The sequence below is a fragment of the Puma concolor genome, chromosome C2 (assembly GCF_028749965.1).
Source record: "Puma concolor isolate L17-30 chromosome C2, mPumCon1.1.hap2, whole genome shotgun sequence".
Classification (NCBI taxonomy): Eukaryota; Metazoa; Chordata; class Mammalia; order Carnivora; family Felidae; genus Puma; species Puma concolor.
The window spans coordinates 101413024-101430029 of NC_141675.1; the positions used below are offsets into that span (position 1 = coordinate 101413024).

Genomic DNA, 17006 nt, shown 5'->3' on the forward strand with positions numbered 1-17006 from the left:
CGCCCTTATCAGTATAACAAATCATGAAAAACTGTGGCTAGTGTCAAGTGAAGATGCTTTTACCTACAGTGATGGGCTTGAAGTAGACCAATTGTTTCCGTACCCACTGTCAATGCTGCCTTCATTATCAGGAGTGTAAGGATATATTGTTCGGGGCCATTTCTCTCTTTGAAATCTGCTGCCTTAGTCCAGGGAGACAAGTGAGGTTGCCTTCAAGTAAAATCCTTTACTTCCCACCTGCGTGAGTTTTTTTTCCCCTGTCAGATAAGTAAACACAGCCCTTGGAATCCCCAGTAATAATTGCATCTTTGCAAAAAGACGGTCAGATGTCACATTTGTCAGGAGTCATCTCATTTCAGTTTTATAAAACTACAAATCATAATGTTAGCACACAAAATCTCCACCTTTATGGAGATTGACAATTGACTTTTGCTGATTAATCCATCTCCTCTTATGTCACCAATAGGTAACCTCCTGACGAGAGATGAGTTTATTTTCAGCTGTGAAATCTGGTCAACATTTTAATCCACACTCAACATATTTTAACACACATTTTAAAAGGTTTACTACATCATGCATAATATAACGTTGATTAGAATATCTTCATAATCCTATAGAGAAAGTACAGTACAGTACAGAAAAGTTATATCTTACATTAACCAACAAAATTTTAGCAACTGCATTTCACTCTCTTAGATCATTACAAGGGTTTAGGGCTGATGTCTGAAAAAAACAGATTATAAAACTGTCTTCTGCAATAGTGACCTTGTCCTCCACTGTTCAAATAAAATCATGAGTCATCCAGTTGCAAAATCTTATTATTGGCAACGTGTATACATGTGTGCAAACCAGAATGCAAATTTTTAAACATTGTACCCAGTCAGGCCAGATCAAGATGTTATGGACACTTCCAATCTAGTCATTTCACCTTGTACTAGTAAGCAAAGCCATTAATTATTCTCTACTTATATTCATTTGCAAACTTCTAGGAAAGAATACGTTCATACTTACAAATACACACAACATGACAGACCCAGGATAAGTGGCATTTGAAAAACTGTTATAAAAGAGACTTGCCTGAAGTCATTTCATTCAAGAAAAATTAACTTAACTCTAAAAAAACTAAAGCTAATTGTAAAGAAATACATAATGAAATAGTACATTACAGAGAACATTAAGTTGGAGTTCATTTTCCTTGTTCTATAACATTACTTCTGTAAGTAAGTATTTTCACTGGTCTGTTCTTTGGTGAAAATAGGGCTCTGGTTTCATCGTTATGTCACGTGAGGTTGCAAAAAGAGGTGTGTTCCACGATAAAGAGCAAACAGACAACCTAAGGAAATCGGCTACTGGCTACCTTTATTCTCAGCACCGGGAATGGAGAAATCTTTAGCAAAACATGAAATAGTCTCTTTATTTTTAATCGCTCCAAGTGACAGAATGCCTGTCTAATAAGACTGCTTCTGTCTAAAACACACAACCTTTTGTTTTTTCTTCTTTTACAACAAGTGATTTGCTATATATGTACAGTCGCTTATGCCAGGGGTAACTCTCCAGAGTCAACTTCCTGGGCAACTGATGGCATCAAAGTACCATTTTAAAATGTAGAGTAACACCAAATACAGTTCATCACTTGAAACTACCACTATTAAACAGAAGTCATGTCAAGTCTTTGGTTTAGGTGCAGTACTTAATAATAATTAGGGCAAAACTCCTAAAACTCTCCCCCAACCCCTTATTTGCTTCTACTTACAAAATAACCTTCAGCAAAATGGTTTTTAAAACGTCAGTTGATTAACGAATAATGTCAATGCCAATAATTTGGGTGCTAAAATAATTTCATATTTCCAAGTACATACATTTTTGTAAACTGTTCAGTTTATTTCACCAAAGTAAACAATTGATAAAAAACAGTTTATAAGAAGTGTTCCTATAAGTGATGCTATTTACCAAAATAGTGTTTTCTTTCTCACAGGTGCTTCAATCCTTTCGCTACTTGTCGTCAAGCTTTGAATTCAACCCCCCTTCTTCTCTTTTACAAATGACTTCCTGTTAATGTAAAAAGGAGTTCTGAGTATACACAGTTAAAGGGATGGGCCTGTGGGTCCCGGTCTCTCCATCCCGGACTGAATATGGCTTCATTCTTGTAAGAGACTATTGCAGTCTGCCCGGAAGTACACTGTTGGCGCCAGTTTGCTACAACAAGAAGTGGGTGTAACCTTCTGCGCCAGTAACTATAACATCCATCCAGATCCGCATGGCTTCCGGCGATGGCGCGACCATATAGTAGATTCTGTCATGCGTCTTGACACTGAAGGTGAGTAACGGGTTAGGACTCTAAAAATCAAAAAAGTTAAAGAATGTAAAACAAACATCCTGAAATCGTAACATTAAATAACACAGACATCTATGGGAGCTTTTTCCTCTTCAAAAGTTTTCCAGTTTGTGGAAATCTCAATTGGTATTACTTTTGCTCTCGTAGAACCTGTACCCCCACCTCCAGCATTTTTCTCAGGACTATCTTTCTGGCCTCACTGCACAATAACTCTCACACAGAGAGCTCACCAATCAATCCTCTTAGCAGCTACTTTGTAGATAAAGCTCCAGCCCAGTGCCTAGATAATGTACGCAATAAATAACCGCTGCTATTCTTAGTCCTACTAAGATCCTTCCTTATAACTAGGTAGTAGACCCTTCTTAGAACCTCAGCAAGTCACTTAGCAGGTCTCCTGAATCAATATGTCCAGAATATTTTCTCATTTCACCATGATTTTTTCTTCCACCAAAGATCAGCGATACTAATTACTCTATGTTCGCTTTTCTAGAGTGATTCTGCTCATATCAGTCTGTTATGTCAGAGCAACACATCTAAATTGCTTGCAGTTCAAAAACCATTTTTCCAACCCAATTATTCATTCACATCTGAAAATCAGTGTTTACCTTATTAGCATTCTTGAGGTGATCATAATACACTTCTTCAATGGCTTGGAAGTATATTACTCCTTTTAATTTAGCTTCATGCTTGTCTGCAATAATAGTTAAATACCTTATCACCAACGATAGACTGGGAAGATTATAATTTCAGTATAATTATTACAATATTTATCTAGTATTTAAGTTACCTGAGGTCAATTCAGATAATTTAGGTGAAGGCATTAGCCCAGTTCTATTTTGAAAAAAACAAACAAAAAGGGAACCATCAGCCCAAACCTCAGGGACTAATTGATTTTGCCCAAAGCTCTCTAGCAAATCTGCAGTCAAAAAGACAACCCAGAACTACTGACAGTCAAGTTAGCACACAAAATATAAACACTGCTGACACCGATACTGATTATCTCCCCACGTTCTCCAAAACTGTGGTTGTAATGGAAATGTTAATATGTAGAGCTGTCGTAATGAGATTTGTAAGGTTTTTTTTTTTTTTTAATTTTTTTTTTCAACGTTTATTTATTTTTGGGACAGAGAGAGACAGAGCATGAACGGGAGAGGGGCAGAGAGAGAGGGAGACACAGAATCAGAAACAGGCTCCAGGCTCCGAGCCATCAGCCCAGAGCCCGACGCGGGGCTCGAACTCACGGACCACGAGATCGTGACCTGGCTGAAGTCGGACGCTTAACCGACTGCGCCACCCAGGCGCCCCGGTTTTTGTTTTTTTAAGAAGGGTTTTTTTTTTTTTTTTTTACCTAACTTAAAATAATATTCTACTTATATTTCTATTTATTAATATTCCACTTATATTTCTATGAATTTCTTGTTCAGCATGCTTTTTCCCCGTTCCCAGTAGAGCTTCATGTCAATAATTTAGTGATCTTTCAATGCAGCATGTTTCAAACTGTTTCCAAGATTTCATCAAATTCGCCATAAAAACCCAACAAAAACGTAAAACAAAAACAAAAGCAACCAAATCACAAACCAAACAGCATCACTCTACGATCTAATAAGTTCTTGAAATATTTTGTAATTTAAACACAGAGAAGATCACAAATGCGTGTGAGCATATTAAAAAGTGTTCAAAGTGTGGATGAGGCTGCAAAAAGAGAGAGCCTGTTGGTGGAAGTGCAAATAAGAAAGCTCCTTTTGGAAGGCGGTTTGGGAAAAGACACCAATTAAAAATGCAAAAAATCCTCTTACTCAGCAAGTCCACTTCTAAAACTTTATTGTATAAGAGCTACTCATGCACATGCACACGGATTTGTGTTTGTTACAGCAGAAGACAGCAAAAAATCTGTCTGAACTCTAACAGGGGACTGATCCAATTATGGTCGGGTCACATAATGGAATCCACACAGCCACTGGAAAGACTGAGCTGGGTCGGCAAGTGCTCGTCAGAGAAAATCCTGAAATGCTGTTATGCGACAAAAGTTATGAACAGAGTGAAGAATTTGGTCTCAACTGTGTATTTTTGAAGTTCATTTATTTATTTTGAGAGACAGAAACAAAGAGGGAGAGAGAGAGGATCCCAGGCAGGCCCCATGCTGTCAGCACAGAGCACGATGTGGGGCTCAAACCCACAAACCGTGAGATCATAACCTGAGCCGAAATCAAGAGTCAGATGCTTAACTGAGCCACCCAGGAGCCCCTGGTCTTAACTGTATTAAAGAAGAAAGAATACATATATATGTATATGTATATATACACGCATATATATACATCTATCTGAAACATATACATATATATATAAACATGTATCTGAAAAAATGTATATATAAATGAATAAAGAAAATCTGAAAAGATATTTCAGACTTAACACTAGGAAAAGTTCAGAACTTTTGTGATGTGAAAGAGACTTATTTTCATTGTATAGACCTTTTTAAAATTTATTTGTTTTTATTTTGAGAGAAAGAGAGATAGAGAGAGAGAACCAGTGGGGGAGGGGCAAAGAGAGAGGGAGTCAGAATCCCAAGCAGGCTCCATGTGGTGTCGTCAGTGGGGAGTCCCATGTGGGGTGGGATCATGACCGGAGCCGGAGCCAAAATCAAGAGTCAGATGTTTAACTGACTGAGCCACCCAGGTGCCCCCTACACTTTTGTTCTACTGTTAAGTTTTTTACCCAAGAATGTCCCTTTTTTCCAACAACAATGGAAAGCTAGTCTGAAAAACAATAGCCCTGAGAGGTTCAGTGGAAAATATAAAGCTATTAAATTACACTTAACTCATCATTTCCCAAACTTATTTGACCATGTTTGACCATGGACCATATTTGTATGTGTTCTGGTTTTTTGTTTGTTTGTTTTACTCTTCCTTGGGAAGCACCGTTTTAATTAATGCCACGTTCAGTGGGTTTCAATCAGTTCACTGGAAAGGATACTGCAGTATTAATGGGAATACAATAATACTTTACTTTCTGAAAGCAGGTGTAAAATAAAATCTGGAGCTAAAAGTAAATGTCATCAGTGTTTCAAGGAGGCAGAAAACTGGGAATGAACCTTTTGTTTGTAGGGCAGTTCATATCTGAGAAAGAACTCTCAAAAATGCTGGCCTCACAAGGGCATTGCGAACTAAGAGAATTAATAATGCTATTGTAACTTGACACGATAAAGCTATTCATTCCTTTTGGTAGCATTAGCCCATCAATTTTCAGATATATTTTCTGTCTCAGTTTTCTTTAGAGACTCTTCTAAGGTTTCCCAGTTAATATGTAGGAGGCCAAGCATGGAGGCACAGAGACTCTGTGATGAGCACAGAGACTTACGACATTAGCTATCAGCACTCATGTTTACAGCTCCTTCACACGCACGGTGCCCTTTACCTCACGACAAGCTGAAGGGGCGGGTGTGGTGCCTGTGGGGTCAAGTCCAGCCTGAACTGCAATCTGCATGGCTTCCTGTGGACTGATCTATTCCTGCACTTGGTGATGTTTGGGGAAAGAGCAGGAGTGGAGGCCAGGGGAGCAGACAAGTACTGATGGATGTAAACAGAGCCAAATGGACAGTGTCTGTCAAACTAGGATGCAGTGGTCAGTTATACAATATGGGAATATTAAAAAGCTACATGAAACATAATTTTTGCCTGTTTTATATGTTACAGTTCTGAGTAATCATTCATATATCAAAAAGAGATATTTTTTATTATATATTACATAAAACATGTAGATATATATATATAAATATATTTTTGTTGTATATTATAAAAACTATAAAATATTTTAATAAAAATATTTTAAAAATAATATATTTTTTAAAGAGAAAACTGATCACCAAGAAGTTTACATTTGGAAAAATGCGTTTACGTGGTCATTAGGAGCACAGGTTCTGACATGGGTCAGAAGGAGGAGGCAGTGAGCAGCTGACCTGGCTGACAGAGGAAAGAACGAAATAAGGGTCTCGGAGAAGAGAAGCAGAGAGAAGAGTGAAGCTGTTTTGTCTGAAGTTAATTAACATGTTATCTTTGGAAAATTCTGGGTGAGGTTGTCTTTGGAGACTAGCACAGGGCAAAGTTTTGTTTATGGATTTTGCAGACATAAGTTGGCATTTCTCATTAAACTGTCATCTTTTCTATTGTACTAACTGAAGAGAACGTCTCTGGATTTTCTTAGAACCCAAGATTAGAAGGCCCAAGAGAGGCAAGCAGGGAACCGGAAGGGGGTTTAGGCCATTCGCTTGGGGCCACTACAGCATTAACTGCATACTGGAGCCCCACCAAAGAGCTCCTAACTGAACGGCATGCACTCCTGGGTCCTCCTCACCCCAACTCTGGGGCCCCCCAGCCAGGGTCTCCTTGTTTTCCACATGCCTCTCAGTGCCTCATACTTCTCTTCATAAACATATCCTGACCTCACACTATGTAGATTAAGTGACTAGACTGTTATTTCTTATTACATTGATTTAACAATTGATTCTTTATTTGACATTGCTCATAAACGCTGATACAGTCACCACAGGGTCTCTTCATAAACTCTTGCATGATATTACTTTTCTTTAGTTGCTTAAGAGAGCAGAGCTAAATCTGTGCTAACAATGGACGTGTTTCGTATGTGACCCAGGAGTAAGAAACTTTTTTCTTTTTCTTTTCTTTTTTTTTTTTTTTTTTGAGAGAGAGAGGGGTGGGGGGGGGGGAGAGAGAGCCTAAGCAGGCTCCACGTTCAATGCAGAACAGGGCTCCAGCTCACGACCTTGAGATCACGACCTGAGCTGAAATCAAGAGTTGGGGGGGCGCCTGGGTGGCACAGTCGGTTAAGTGTCCGACTTCAGCCAGGTCACGATCTCGCGCTCCGTGAGTTCGAGCCCCGCGTCGGGCTCTGGGCTGATGGCTCAGAGCCTGGAGCCTGTGTCCGATTCTGTGTCTCCCTCTCTCTCTGCCCCTCCCCCGTTCATGCTGTGTCTCTCTCTGTCCCAAAAATAAATAAACGTTGAAAGAAAAAAAAAAAATTAAAAAAAAAAAAAAAAAGAGTTGGACACTTAACGGACTGAGCCATCCAGGTGCCCCGAGACTTTTTAGTAAGTACAGCAGTTACATAAATATTCCTGTATTTTTTTGAAGACTCAGGGGGGTATGTTTCTCACAATCCATCATTTAAGCAATCCAAAAATATTTCAGTCAGTTAATAAATACTTGTTCACCTGTTCACTGATGAGCTTTACTCTCGGCTTAAATAACATCCTAATTTACAGACTGTAGCTGGATGTCTGTTAGCTAAGGCTGCCTAATTGTGTGTGACTTAAATAGGTCATATGACCATAAATAAATAAACAGAAACCTTTTTTCTGGCTTTGTAGTATAAAAGTCAATATTTTGGTCTAAAAGGATAAACTCCATTTAATATTTGTTCAGACTTCAGGTTATTTCAGAACCCGAACAGACTAATTCACACTTTTAAAATAATAGATAATTTTTATTATTTCTTTAAAAATTAAAAAAAATTTTTTTTGAACGTTTATTCATTTTTGAGAGACAGAGAGAGACAGAGCATGAGTGGGGAAGGGGCAGAGAGAGGGAGACACAGAATCTGAAACAGGCTCCAGGCTCTGAGCTGTCAGCACAGAACCCGACACGGGGCTCGAACTCACAAACTGCGAGATCCTGACCTGAGCCAAAGTCAGATGCTCAACCGACTGAGCCACCCAGGTGCCCCTAAAAATTTTTTTAATGTTTATTTATTTTTGAGAGAGAGAGAGAGAGAGAGAGAGGCAGAGAGAGAGAATCCAAAGCAGGCTCCAGGCTCTGAGCTATCAGCACGGAGCCCACCGCAGGGCTCGAACCCTTGAACCTTGAAATCATGACCCACGCCAAAGTCGGACGGATGCCCAACTGACTAAGCCACTCAGGTGCCCCCAATATTTATTTCTAGAGAGGAAATCATACATATCATGGGGACTATACAACCCTAATATAAAGTAATATAGACCTACAAAGCTAATATTGCCCTTAATTCTATTAGTTACCAATCAACCTATTTATACTGACTTTTATTACCTTTGCTCTTTAACAGAGAGTTCCTGATTTGAATATATCACTTAAGAGTTTTTTATCACTCACCTGCATAATAAGAGAATGTGCGCTTGTTCCGATCAAACACAAACCATCGTTTTTTCCAAGTTTTAATTTTTCCACCCATTTTGATAAGGAATCCTCGGCAGGTCTTCTCTGTGATCGATACATGATAACAGGTATCGATATTGTGGCCGGCAGTCTCTACGTGGCTTCGCAAATCAAAGTCTTCCTTCCGGACGGGCAGATAGCGTGTCAAAGGTCGGGCCTGGAAAAGCACAACCCCGTGTCATATATAGCTAAGTACTTATTTCGTTTAAGGTCACAGTTATTTGAGTGGACATGAACTGGAAAGCCTAAGCATTCAAGTGTTCATGTGATTATGAGAACTGAAGATAAACATTATTCTTTGGAGTTTAAAAAATGCATAGTGTTTTCAGAAGGATGCTACAATATGCGGGGGAGGGGGAGGGATAAACTCAGGTGGACAGGTTCTACTCCTTGAGAAGGGCAGATGAGAAAATGGAAAAACGTCATTAACCTTAGTTTTACAAGAGGCATATCGCACTTCAAAACACAGGGAAATGAGGCACGAAGTTCCCTGGGCCTCTCCCTATCACCACCTAACATTAGTTCTTAAATAATCTCAGACATGACATGACTGGTGAACAGTATTTAGTAAGTACACCCCCCCCCCCCCCGGCCCTGCGAGATCCCCTAAAGCTATACATGTTGGCTGATACACACCCTCTGGTAGAAATTGAAGGCAGAGATGTATGTTTTGAGAAGTGAAGCTAAAATAAGGTGAGATGTGGAATCAAAGCCATACTCAATGAGCTATCCAATGAGCAGATATGGAAAAGATGTATGTGGATGTCTTTTATTTTACTATGGCTGGAGTAGAGAAGTTCGTCTAATCTAGGAAGCACGTATCACCATGGGTCACATTTCCAAAATGGTGTTTGACTTTATTCTGTTAATAACCCTATCCTTCTGCCCTGGGGAAAATGACCTACATATATACTTGGAGGAAAACCTTATAATTAGGATTCAAATAGAGAATTGTACTTTTTTGGATTGGCTTCGAATACCAAATAGCCAGGGATGACTTTCACCGCGAATCATAATTTGGCAAAGGATCGGCATAATGAAATAAAATGAACAAGTTTTACTTTGAATTTTTCCTGCAATATTTTGCCTTTGAGTCTGTGGTACTTTGACTTTAGACAGATGCCAGAGACTTACTGATACCTCAAAAACACACAGAGTCTCCAAGATGGGTCTCTCACTGCCATGCTACCAAACTGCCAGCAACTATGAAGAATAAGAGGAATGGTACTTTTTATGAAGTCTAGTAAAACTTGGTAAAATGGGTTTGAACTTGAAATAATTGGCACTTCACAAGATTTTATTTTAGTTCCTCAGCCGACCTACATTAGATAAGCAGCTTTTTAGTTGCAAAGATTCAAACTCTATGATAAACGGGATTGGAAGTGAAAGGAAATGGGTGATTTTCCTGAGTTTTGCTGGAGTTCAGTAACCTTGCACCCATGTGTGGACGGCTGTAGCAAAGGGGATATGTGTGACAATACAGTGGTTAGGAAAAAAAACTACCAAGAAATTGGGTTGGTAAAATTATTTTGTTCTGGAGTATTTGCTTCCAAAAATGGCTTCATAGAAGCTTTTCTCTTCCTCAACCAAAGGTTTTAGTTTGGGTGTTGTATTTGTTTTCAGTATCTGGCAGCATTTTTCAAAGCTGCTTGGAAAAACATGGTCCTTTTAAATATACTCCTAAAAATGGGCAGAAGAAAAACTGCCTCTCCCGCCGAATTGTTCTATGCGTGACCAAAGTATCATTTGAGTAGTAGGTCTCAATGAGTTTTTTTTTAAATGTTTACTTATTTTTGAGAGACACCACGCATGAGAGAGAAAGGGGGGGGGAGGGGAAGAGAGAGAGGGAGACAGAGGATCCAAACAAAGCAGGCTCTGAGAGCCCAATGTGGGGCTCAAACTCTCAAACCATGAGATCATGACCTGAGCCGAAATGGGACACTTAACCAACTGCACCACCCAGGTGCCCCTCAATGAGTTTTGAGATAAGCATATATTTTGTTTGTTTGTTTGTTTGTTTGTTTGTTTCTGTCCCAGCAGTTACATGTCAAGAAGGGCTGCTGAGCACAGTGCCAAGAAAGCCATCCTGACACAGCATGACTGTCTTCTAAACAATGACCAGCAGGGGGCAACCTATTCTAATCCATCCAGACTGACCGACCAACCTGTGCCCTTTGTTTCTCTCTTATTTTTACTTCCTTTTCAATTAACTTCTGTCGCTGGCTAGTTTCTTCCTGCAATCGTTTTTCCAGGAGTTCTCGGCGTCGTTTTTCTTCTTCCAGAGCTCGTTTCTTGGCTTCCATTTCCCGTTCCTAAATACCATTATTCCGAACAAATTTTAAGATATACTGGTTATACTTGGATGATTCCAACTAATGGAAAAGAAAATTCTCCCTAGACAATTGTTGGCTTTATAGCCTGGGCTCTTACAATATATCACCTAGACTAGAATCACCCCTCACATAGTTTTTTAAATCATCCCACGCAGAAAGGCAACCATGACATTTAGTTAACAACTGAATATTAAGTGAACATCCAGCTGTGGAACTCAGTCATTTCATGCTGGTGACTACAACCCTCGCATTTTTAAAACAAAGGATCAAACTGGTCACCCAACACTAGTCATGACCTTGAGCCCTCCTTTCAGTGGCCATCTTCTAACTGAAGGCCATCGGTCCCTCTGGTTTCTTTGTTGCTTTGTGGCTTCCTGGCTGGAGGTAGCAGAGGAAGCCCACAGGGAAGTCGGAAGAGGAAAGGAGGGGCCCTTTAAGGCAGGATGCAAAGGCATTTGGGGGGATTCCTAAGGAAGTTCAGATTCTGGCTTGAAATGCAGTCACAATAACGTGGGATTTTAAATATTACAATAGCACAGTTCACACAAGCTGGCAAGGAAGAGAGAAAACATAAAGACATGATATTCCTCCTTGTTCTTTGGCAGGCAACCACAGTGGCCATCAAAGGGAAAATTCAATACAAACCATTCATTTCGGTCTACGTTGACACTATACCTATTTTAAATTACAAAATATTGTAGTGCGGTCAGGAGGCCAAGAAATCCTAACACCCTTACTTTTCAGGTAACAAAAATGAGACCAAAAAGGTTGAGTGACGACTCCAAGATTATACTGGTTAATAAGGCCCAAGGACGGTTTCCTGTCAGGTGCAGGACAACTTGAACCATGAGCTCATTGACCTCTGGTGGAAAGATATTGTACCTACCCTGGATTCAAGCAGCCGAGTCTTCTCCGCATGCGCCTGCTTCAAAAGTCTCTCCATTTCTTCTATTCTGGCAATATTTGAAGTGCTGGCACTGAATAGAACACAGCAGAACACAAAATACCCTTTTAAGAATATTGTTTGGGAGGGATGTCTCTTTAAGTACCCACGCAGATGTGCACACGCACACCCGCTCACAGGTTCCAGGTTCCAGGATGGTGAACAATGCAATCCAATGTAATTTAAAGGATGTTACTTAGGAGAGTCATTGGCCTGAAAAGGAAACTCAGTTCAGGTCTGAAAACTGTAGGTGACATTGGCTTATCTCAGTTTAGGAGACAAAATATAGGCAAGGAAAATAATACCAAAGTAGAGTGCTTTAGTCATAAATAAATAAACACAAACTAAATCTTACAAAGTGTGTTCTCAAAATACTTTTTCCAGGGTCTAAAAATTAATGGACTGTGGGAGGCCTTCTTTTTAATTTAAACGTTCAGAGATACCAGACCAATAAGACTACAGAGTTCTATGCAGATGATACCTAAGGTTTGAAGACACTTTATTTGGTTTGGAAATATGTGTTCCCAGCTGCTTTTTTGCTGTGCCTCTATACACGTGGACATTTTAGAGGGCGCCTGGCTGGCTCAGTTAGAAGAGTGTGTGATTCTTGATCTCAGGGTCATGGGTTCAAGCTCCACATCGGGTGTAGAGATTACTAAAAAAATACATACTTATGACATTTTATTTCTTCTTTTTTTAATGTTTATTTTTGAGGGAGGGTGGAGGGGCAGAGAGAGGGGGACAGAGGATCCAAAGCAAGCTCCATGCTGACAACACAGAGCCTGATGTGGAGCTGGAACTCACAAACCGTGAGATCGTGACCTGAGCCAAAGTCAGACGCTTAACGGACTGAGCCACCCAGGTGCCTCAACATTTTATTTCTTACAGGATGATGCCAATTAAAAAAAGACTTCTCTCATAGGTGCAACAGAAGGGTGGTGGGTGGCTAGTTTTGTCAATGATACCCAATACTCATCCACCATATACCGATGAGGAAACGCTATGAAAAGATTCAAGAGCTTCAAAAGAAATGCATCTTTTTTTTTTTTAATCGGAGAATTTATAAGAAATGCATCTCGAGAAAGACATCATGCAAACAAGTGAAGGCAAAAACCTTAAGGAGTAAAAGCTGCAAGAACAGTTAGGGTAAGTAACTAAAAGAGAAATAGAAGAACTTGGAAATGTTTAACGCAAACCAAAAAACGTTATTTTTCTCTTACTGACGTTTTATTTGAGTGTTCTGGAAACAGGGGCATGACCTAGGTCAAAACTTATTTACTCTGATATTCCAGCCATAGAGAACCAGTGTTATTTCCTATGCATGTATCCTTGTATAGCCATTGAATATAGGTCTTCTTTTCTAGACTCTCTTGGGGACAGAGATGCTTTTGTGCCTGTTATCTTCCATAGCATAGAGACTGGCACATAGTAGGGATTCATGTCAGATGCATTTATATAAAAATGAATTCATATGAAAATAAGGGGCACCTGGGTGGCTCGGTCAGTTGAGCATTCACCTTCAGCTCAGGTCATGATCTCGCGGTTCGTGGGTTCGAGCCCCGCATCGGGCTCTGCTGACAGCTCAGAGCCTTGAACCTGCTTCACATTCTGTGTCTCCCTCTCCTCTCTCCATCCCTCTCAGCTCGCACTCTGTCTCTCTCTCTCTCTTTCTCAAAAATAAATAAATATTAAAAAGTTAAATTCATATGAAAATGAAAAGGATAATTTTTAGTATATCTCCCCAAATTATATTGTTGATCAACTCAAATCTAGGTTGTTTCAAGCATAGGGCTAAATTCCTTTCCACAGATCAATGACCACAGCAACGTCATACATACAGTTTATCTTAAAGTCAGTAATAGCAGCTCTATAGCAGCTTTATTCATAATTGCCAAAATTTGGAAGCGACCAAGATATCCTTCAGTAGGTAAATGAATAACTAAATGGCAGCACTTTCAGAAAATGGAATATTATTCAGCTCTAAAAAGAAATGAGCTATCAAGTCATGAAGAGACATGGAGGAAACTTAAATGCATATTTAAGTGAAAGAAGCCAATCTGAAAAGGCTACACCCTGTATGACTCCAACTATATGACATTCTGGAAAAGGAGACAGTAAACCATGGAGACATGGAGACAGTAAAAAGATTAATTTAGTGGTGGCCAGCGGTTTGAAGTGGCGGGTGGGAGGGAGGGAAGGATGTATATGCAGAGCACAGAGGATTTTTAGGGCAATGAAAGCCCTCTGTATGACACTGTAATTAATGATGCATATGGGACATTATACATTTGTTCAAATCCACAGAATGCACAACATCAAAGGTAAACCCTGTTGTAAGCTATGGACCCTGGGTGACAATGATGTGTCAACATAGGTTCGTGAAAAAAAATTTTTTTAATGTTTATTTATTTTTGATAGAGAAAGAGACACAGAGTATGAGTGGGGGAGGGGAAGAGAGAGAGGGAGGCACAGAATCCAAAGCAGGCTCCAGGCTCTGAGCTGTCAGCACAGAGTTCGACGTGGGGTTTGAACCCACGAACTGTGAGATCTGACCTGAGCTGAAGTTGGATGCCTCACCAAAACCACCCAAGCGCCCCTCAACATAGGTTCATTAACTGTAATAAATCTACCACTCTGATGGGGAATGTTGATAATGGGGGAGGCTATGTACGTGCAGGGACAGGGATCTCTGTATCTTCCGCTCAGTTTTGCTGTGAACCAAAAACTGCTCTAAAAAATCATCTTTTAGAAAAAAAAAAAAAATCAGTACTTCCAGCCCTATTACAAAATGCATTCATCCAGGAAAGGGACAGCCTTAGGAATGCTGTATCCTTAGAAGTTAACTGATCTCTGTACTTTGCAGGGTTACTTTGGGCCCATTTTTAGCCAGGAGTGTTCTCCTGACAAGGACAAAAACATGGCAATTTCTCCTCATTATTTCTATGAACTGTTGGGAGAGGTACAAAAGGGTAAATTCTATTCTCTTCAACCAGCAAGGATTAAAGAAAAAAAAATTTTTTTAAATGTTTATTTATTTTTGAGAGACAGAGAGAGACAGAGCATAGCTGACGGGGTGGGGGGCGCAGAGAGAGAAGGAGACACAGAATCTGAAGCAGGCTCCAGGCTCTGAGCTGGCAGCACAGAGCCTGATGCGGGGCTCGAACTCATGGACTGTGAGATCATGACCTGAGCTGAAGTTGGACGCTTAACCGACTGAGCCACCCAGGCGCCCCAAAAAATCTTTAAATTTTTGTGCAAGAATTCGTATTCCTCCTTATTAAGAATAGTCAATCTCACAGACGTTAAAGGGGCACACTTTGTCAGCTCAACTGAGAAAGCCCCGGACAAACTTCAGGCCCTAGAACAGCACAAAATCATGTTTATATTCTATCGTGTTCTCTGTGACATCAGATATATATGTCTTATGTCTCCAGTTTATTTGGAAATAAATAATTTGTTCATTACGTCTCAGGTCTCAAAAACTCATCAATTAAAAAAAACCAAAAAAGCCCTCACCAAGAGTCTAATCTCCATCTACCCTACAGTTCTTTCTACAACATACTCACTTTTGGTCCAACTTGTGCCTGAACATTGTTAGATACAGAAAACTTATTGTATCCATTTCTTCATCGACTGGACAACATTCTTAGAATGTTGATACTTAAGTTGAATCAAAATCTGTCTTTCTACAGCTTCCAATTACTGGCCTAAGTATGACCTTGAGCTACATGAAACCTATCCACATGAATTGGTTGGAAATAACTCGGTTAGAAACAAATATTTTCAGCCCATGGTTTTTCATGTATCTGTAATTTGGGCATATCCTGGGGGCAAGTTTTAAAACAGTTACCTGTCTTTAAATATTTCTGTTCATTCTTATTTTAGAAAATTTTCAGGCATATATATAAATATATATATGTATATAAATATATATATATAAATATTTATAATTATTTTCTGCCAATTATATTTAAATCTCCCTATTTGGCAATATTCCCATAAATGTCTTAACTTCTGCTCCAAAGAAACTCAATTTTCTGACAACATTTGACAGAAAGTACATGTTAACATTTACCACTTCCTGTCTTCATAACTTTTAGGCACCTACAGTCACCTATTTTTTTTTTTTTAAGCTCTCCTTTTATACTTTTAAAGCTACTTTGGTTATTTTGTTTAAAAAATAATTTGTATCCATGGGTACCTACTTGTTCTCTATGGTTCCACTTTTACTATTCTTGAGTTTAATATTTCCTTGACGTGTAAACCATTTTTATTTAGCAAAACTTCTCTGCTGTGTCCTACCATGTCATCACCAGTTTTGCTTTTATGTCCCATGGGGATTGCACCTAGAGTGACAAGCAAAGGCCGCTGCAACAGGAATGTAGGGAGAAGTCTAGGCTTGTCGATACCATGGCATCCATGGTATACCCAAATGTCAGCAAATGAAATGCCATCTGGTGTAGCACCTGCCCTATAGGAGGAGAGTCTGAAGTCACTGGAGATAAGCTTTATCCTGCATTACCTATAGCACAACACTCATCTTTGCTTTCTCAAGCCTCTCAAAGTTACAAGAGGAGCAATGTGTCCTGCCATTGCCTCAACTTCGGACCTTCCTTAAAAGGCAGGCATAACTTTCGATGTCAATGCTGTAAGGGTGCTGGTGATATGAGTCATTGGGCCATTAATGGTATACAGATGACTAGTTTTGACTGCCTTTCCCACTTAGTAATGTTCTATTTTATCAACTGAAGACCTCTTTTTACTGACCGACTTTGGCAAAAACCATATACATAAAGAAAAAAAAAAAAGCTTCCATCAAGGGTAAAAGCATCCAAATAGCAGATTTGGGGTTTTTGGTGCTTTTCAGAATAGTCACTCATAGGCAAAGGCAAAAACAAAAAAAAAAAAAAACAAAAAAAAAAAACAAAAAAAGGAAGAAAGAAAAGCTAAGAACAATGTCATACGAGAAATAAGTAAACAAAACCAGACCGAAACAAAACCAACAGAAGCAAAACAAAATTCTCCATAAAGACACACAAAACTTTTTCAGGACTGCTGTCAGTGCACTAACACTACCACTAAGTGAAGAACCAGATTATTTATTTTCAATGAATCTTCTCAAGTACTTTTTCAGCTTAAGCAAATTATTACTCCTTATAAGGGGTCTAATTTTTCTCTAGTCAGTAGCTCCT

General features: G+C 39.4%; 1 protein-coding gene across 21 annotated transcripts in view; it reads right to left on the reverse strand.

The window, feature by feature from the left end:
• Window positions 1–329: 329 nt before the first annotated feature.
• PHLDB2 (pleckstrin homology like domain family B member 2) overlaps window positions 330–17006 on the reverse strand; it is a 228078-nt gene continuing 211401 nt past the window's right edge. For all 21 annotated transcript variants that reach the window (XM_086675472.1, XM_086675463.1, XM_086675464.1 and 18 more), the window contains 5 exons: window positions 11758–11848; window positions 10704–10850; window positions 8476–8695; window positions 2941–3026; window positions 330–2337 (listed from right to left, as the gene is read on the reverse strand). In XM_086675472.1, the coding sequence (XP_086531598.1) occupies window positions 2197–2337; window positions 2941–3026; window positions 8476–8695; window positions 10704–10850; window positions 11758–11848 (685 nt within the window). In that variant the 3' untranslated portion in view covers window positions 330–2196. The remainder of the gene's footprint in view (window positions 2338–2940; window positions 3027–8475; window positions 8696–10703; window positions 10851–11757; window positions 11849–17006) is intronic.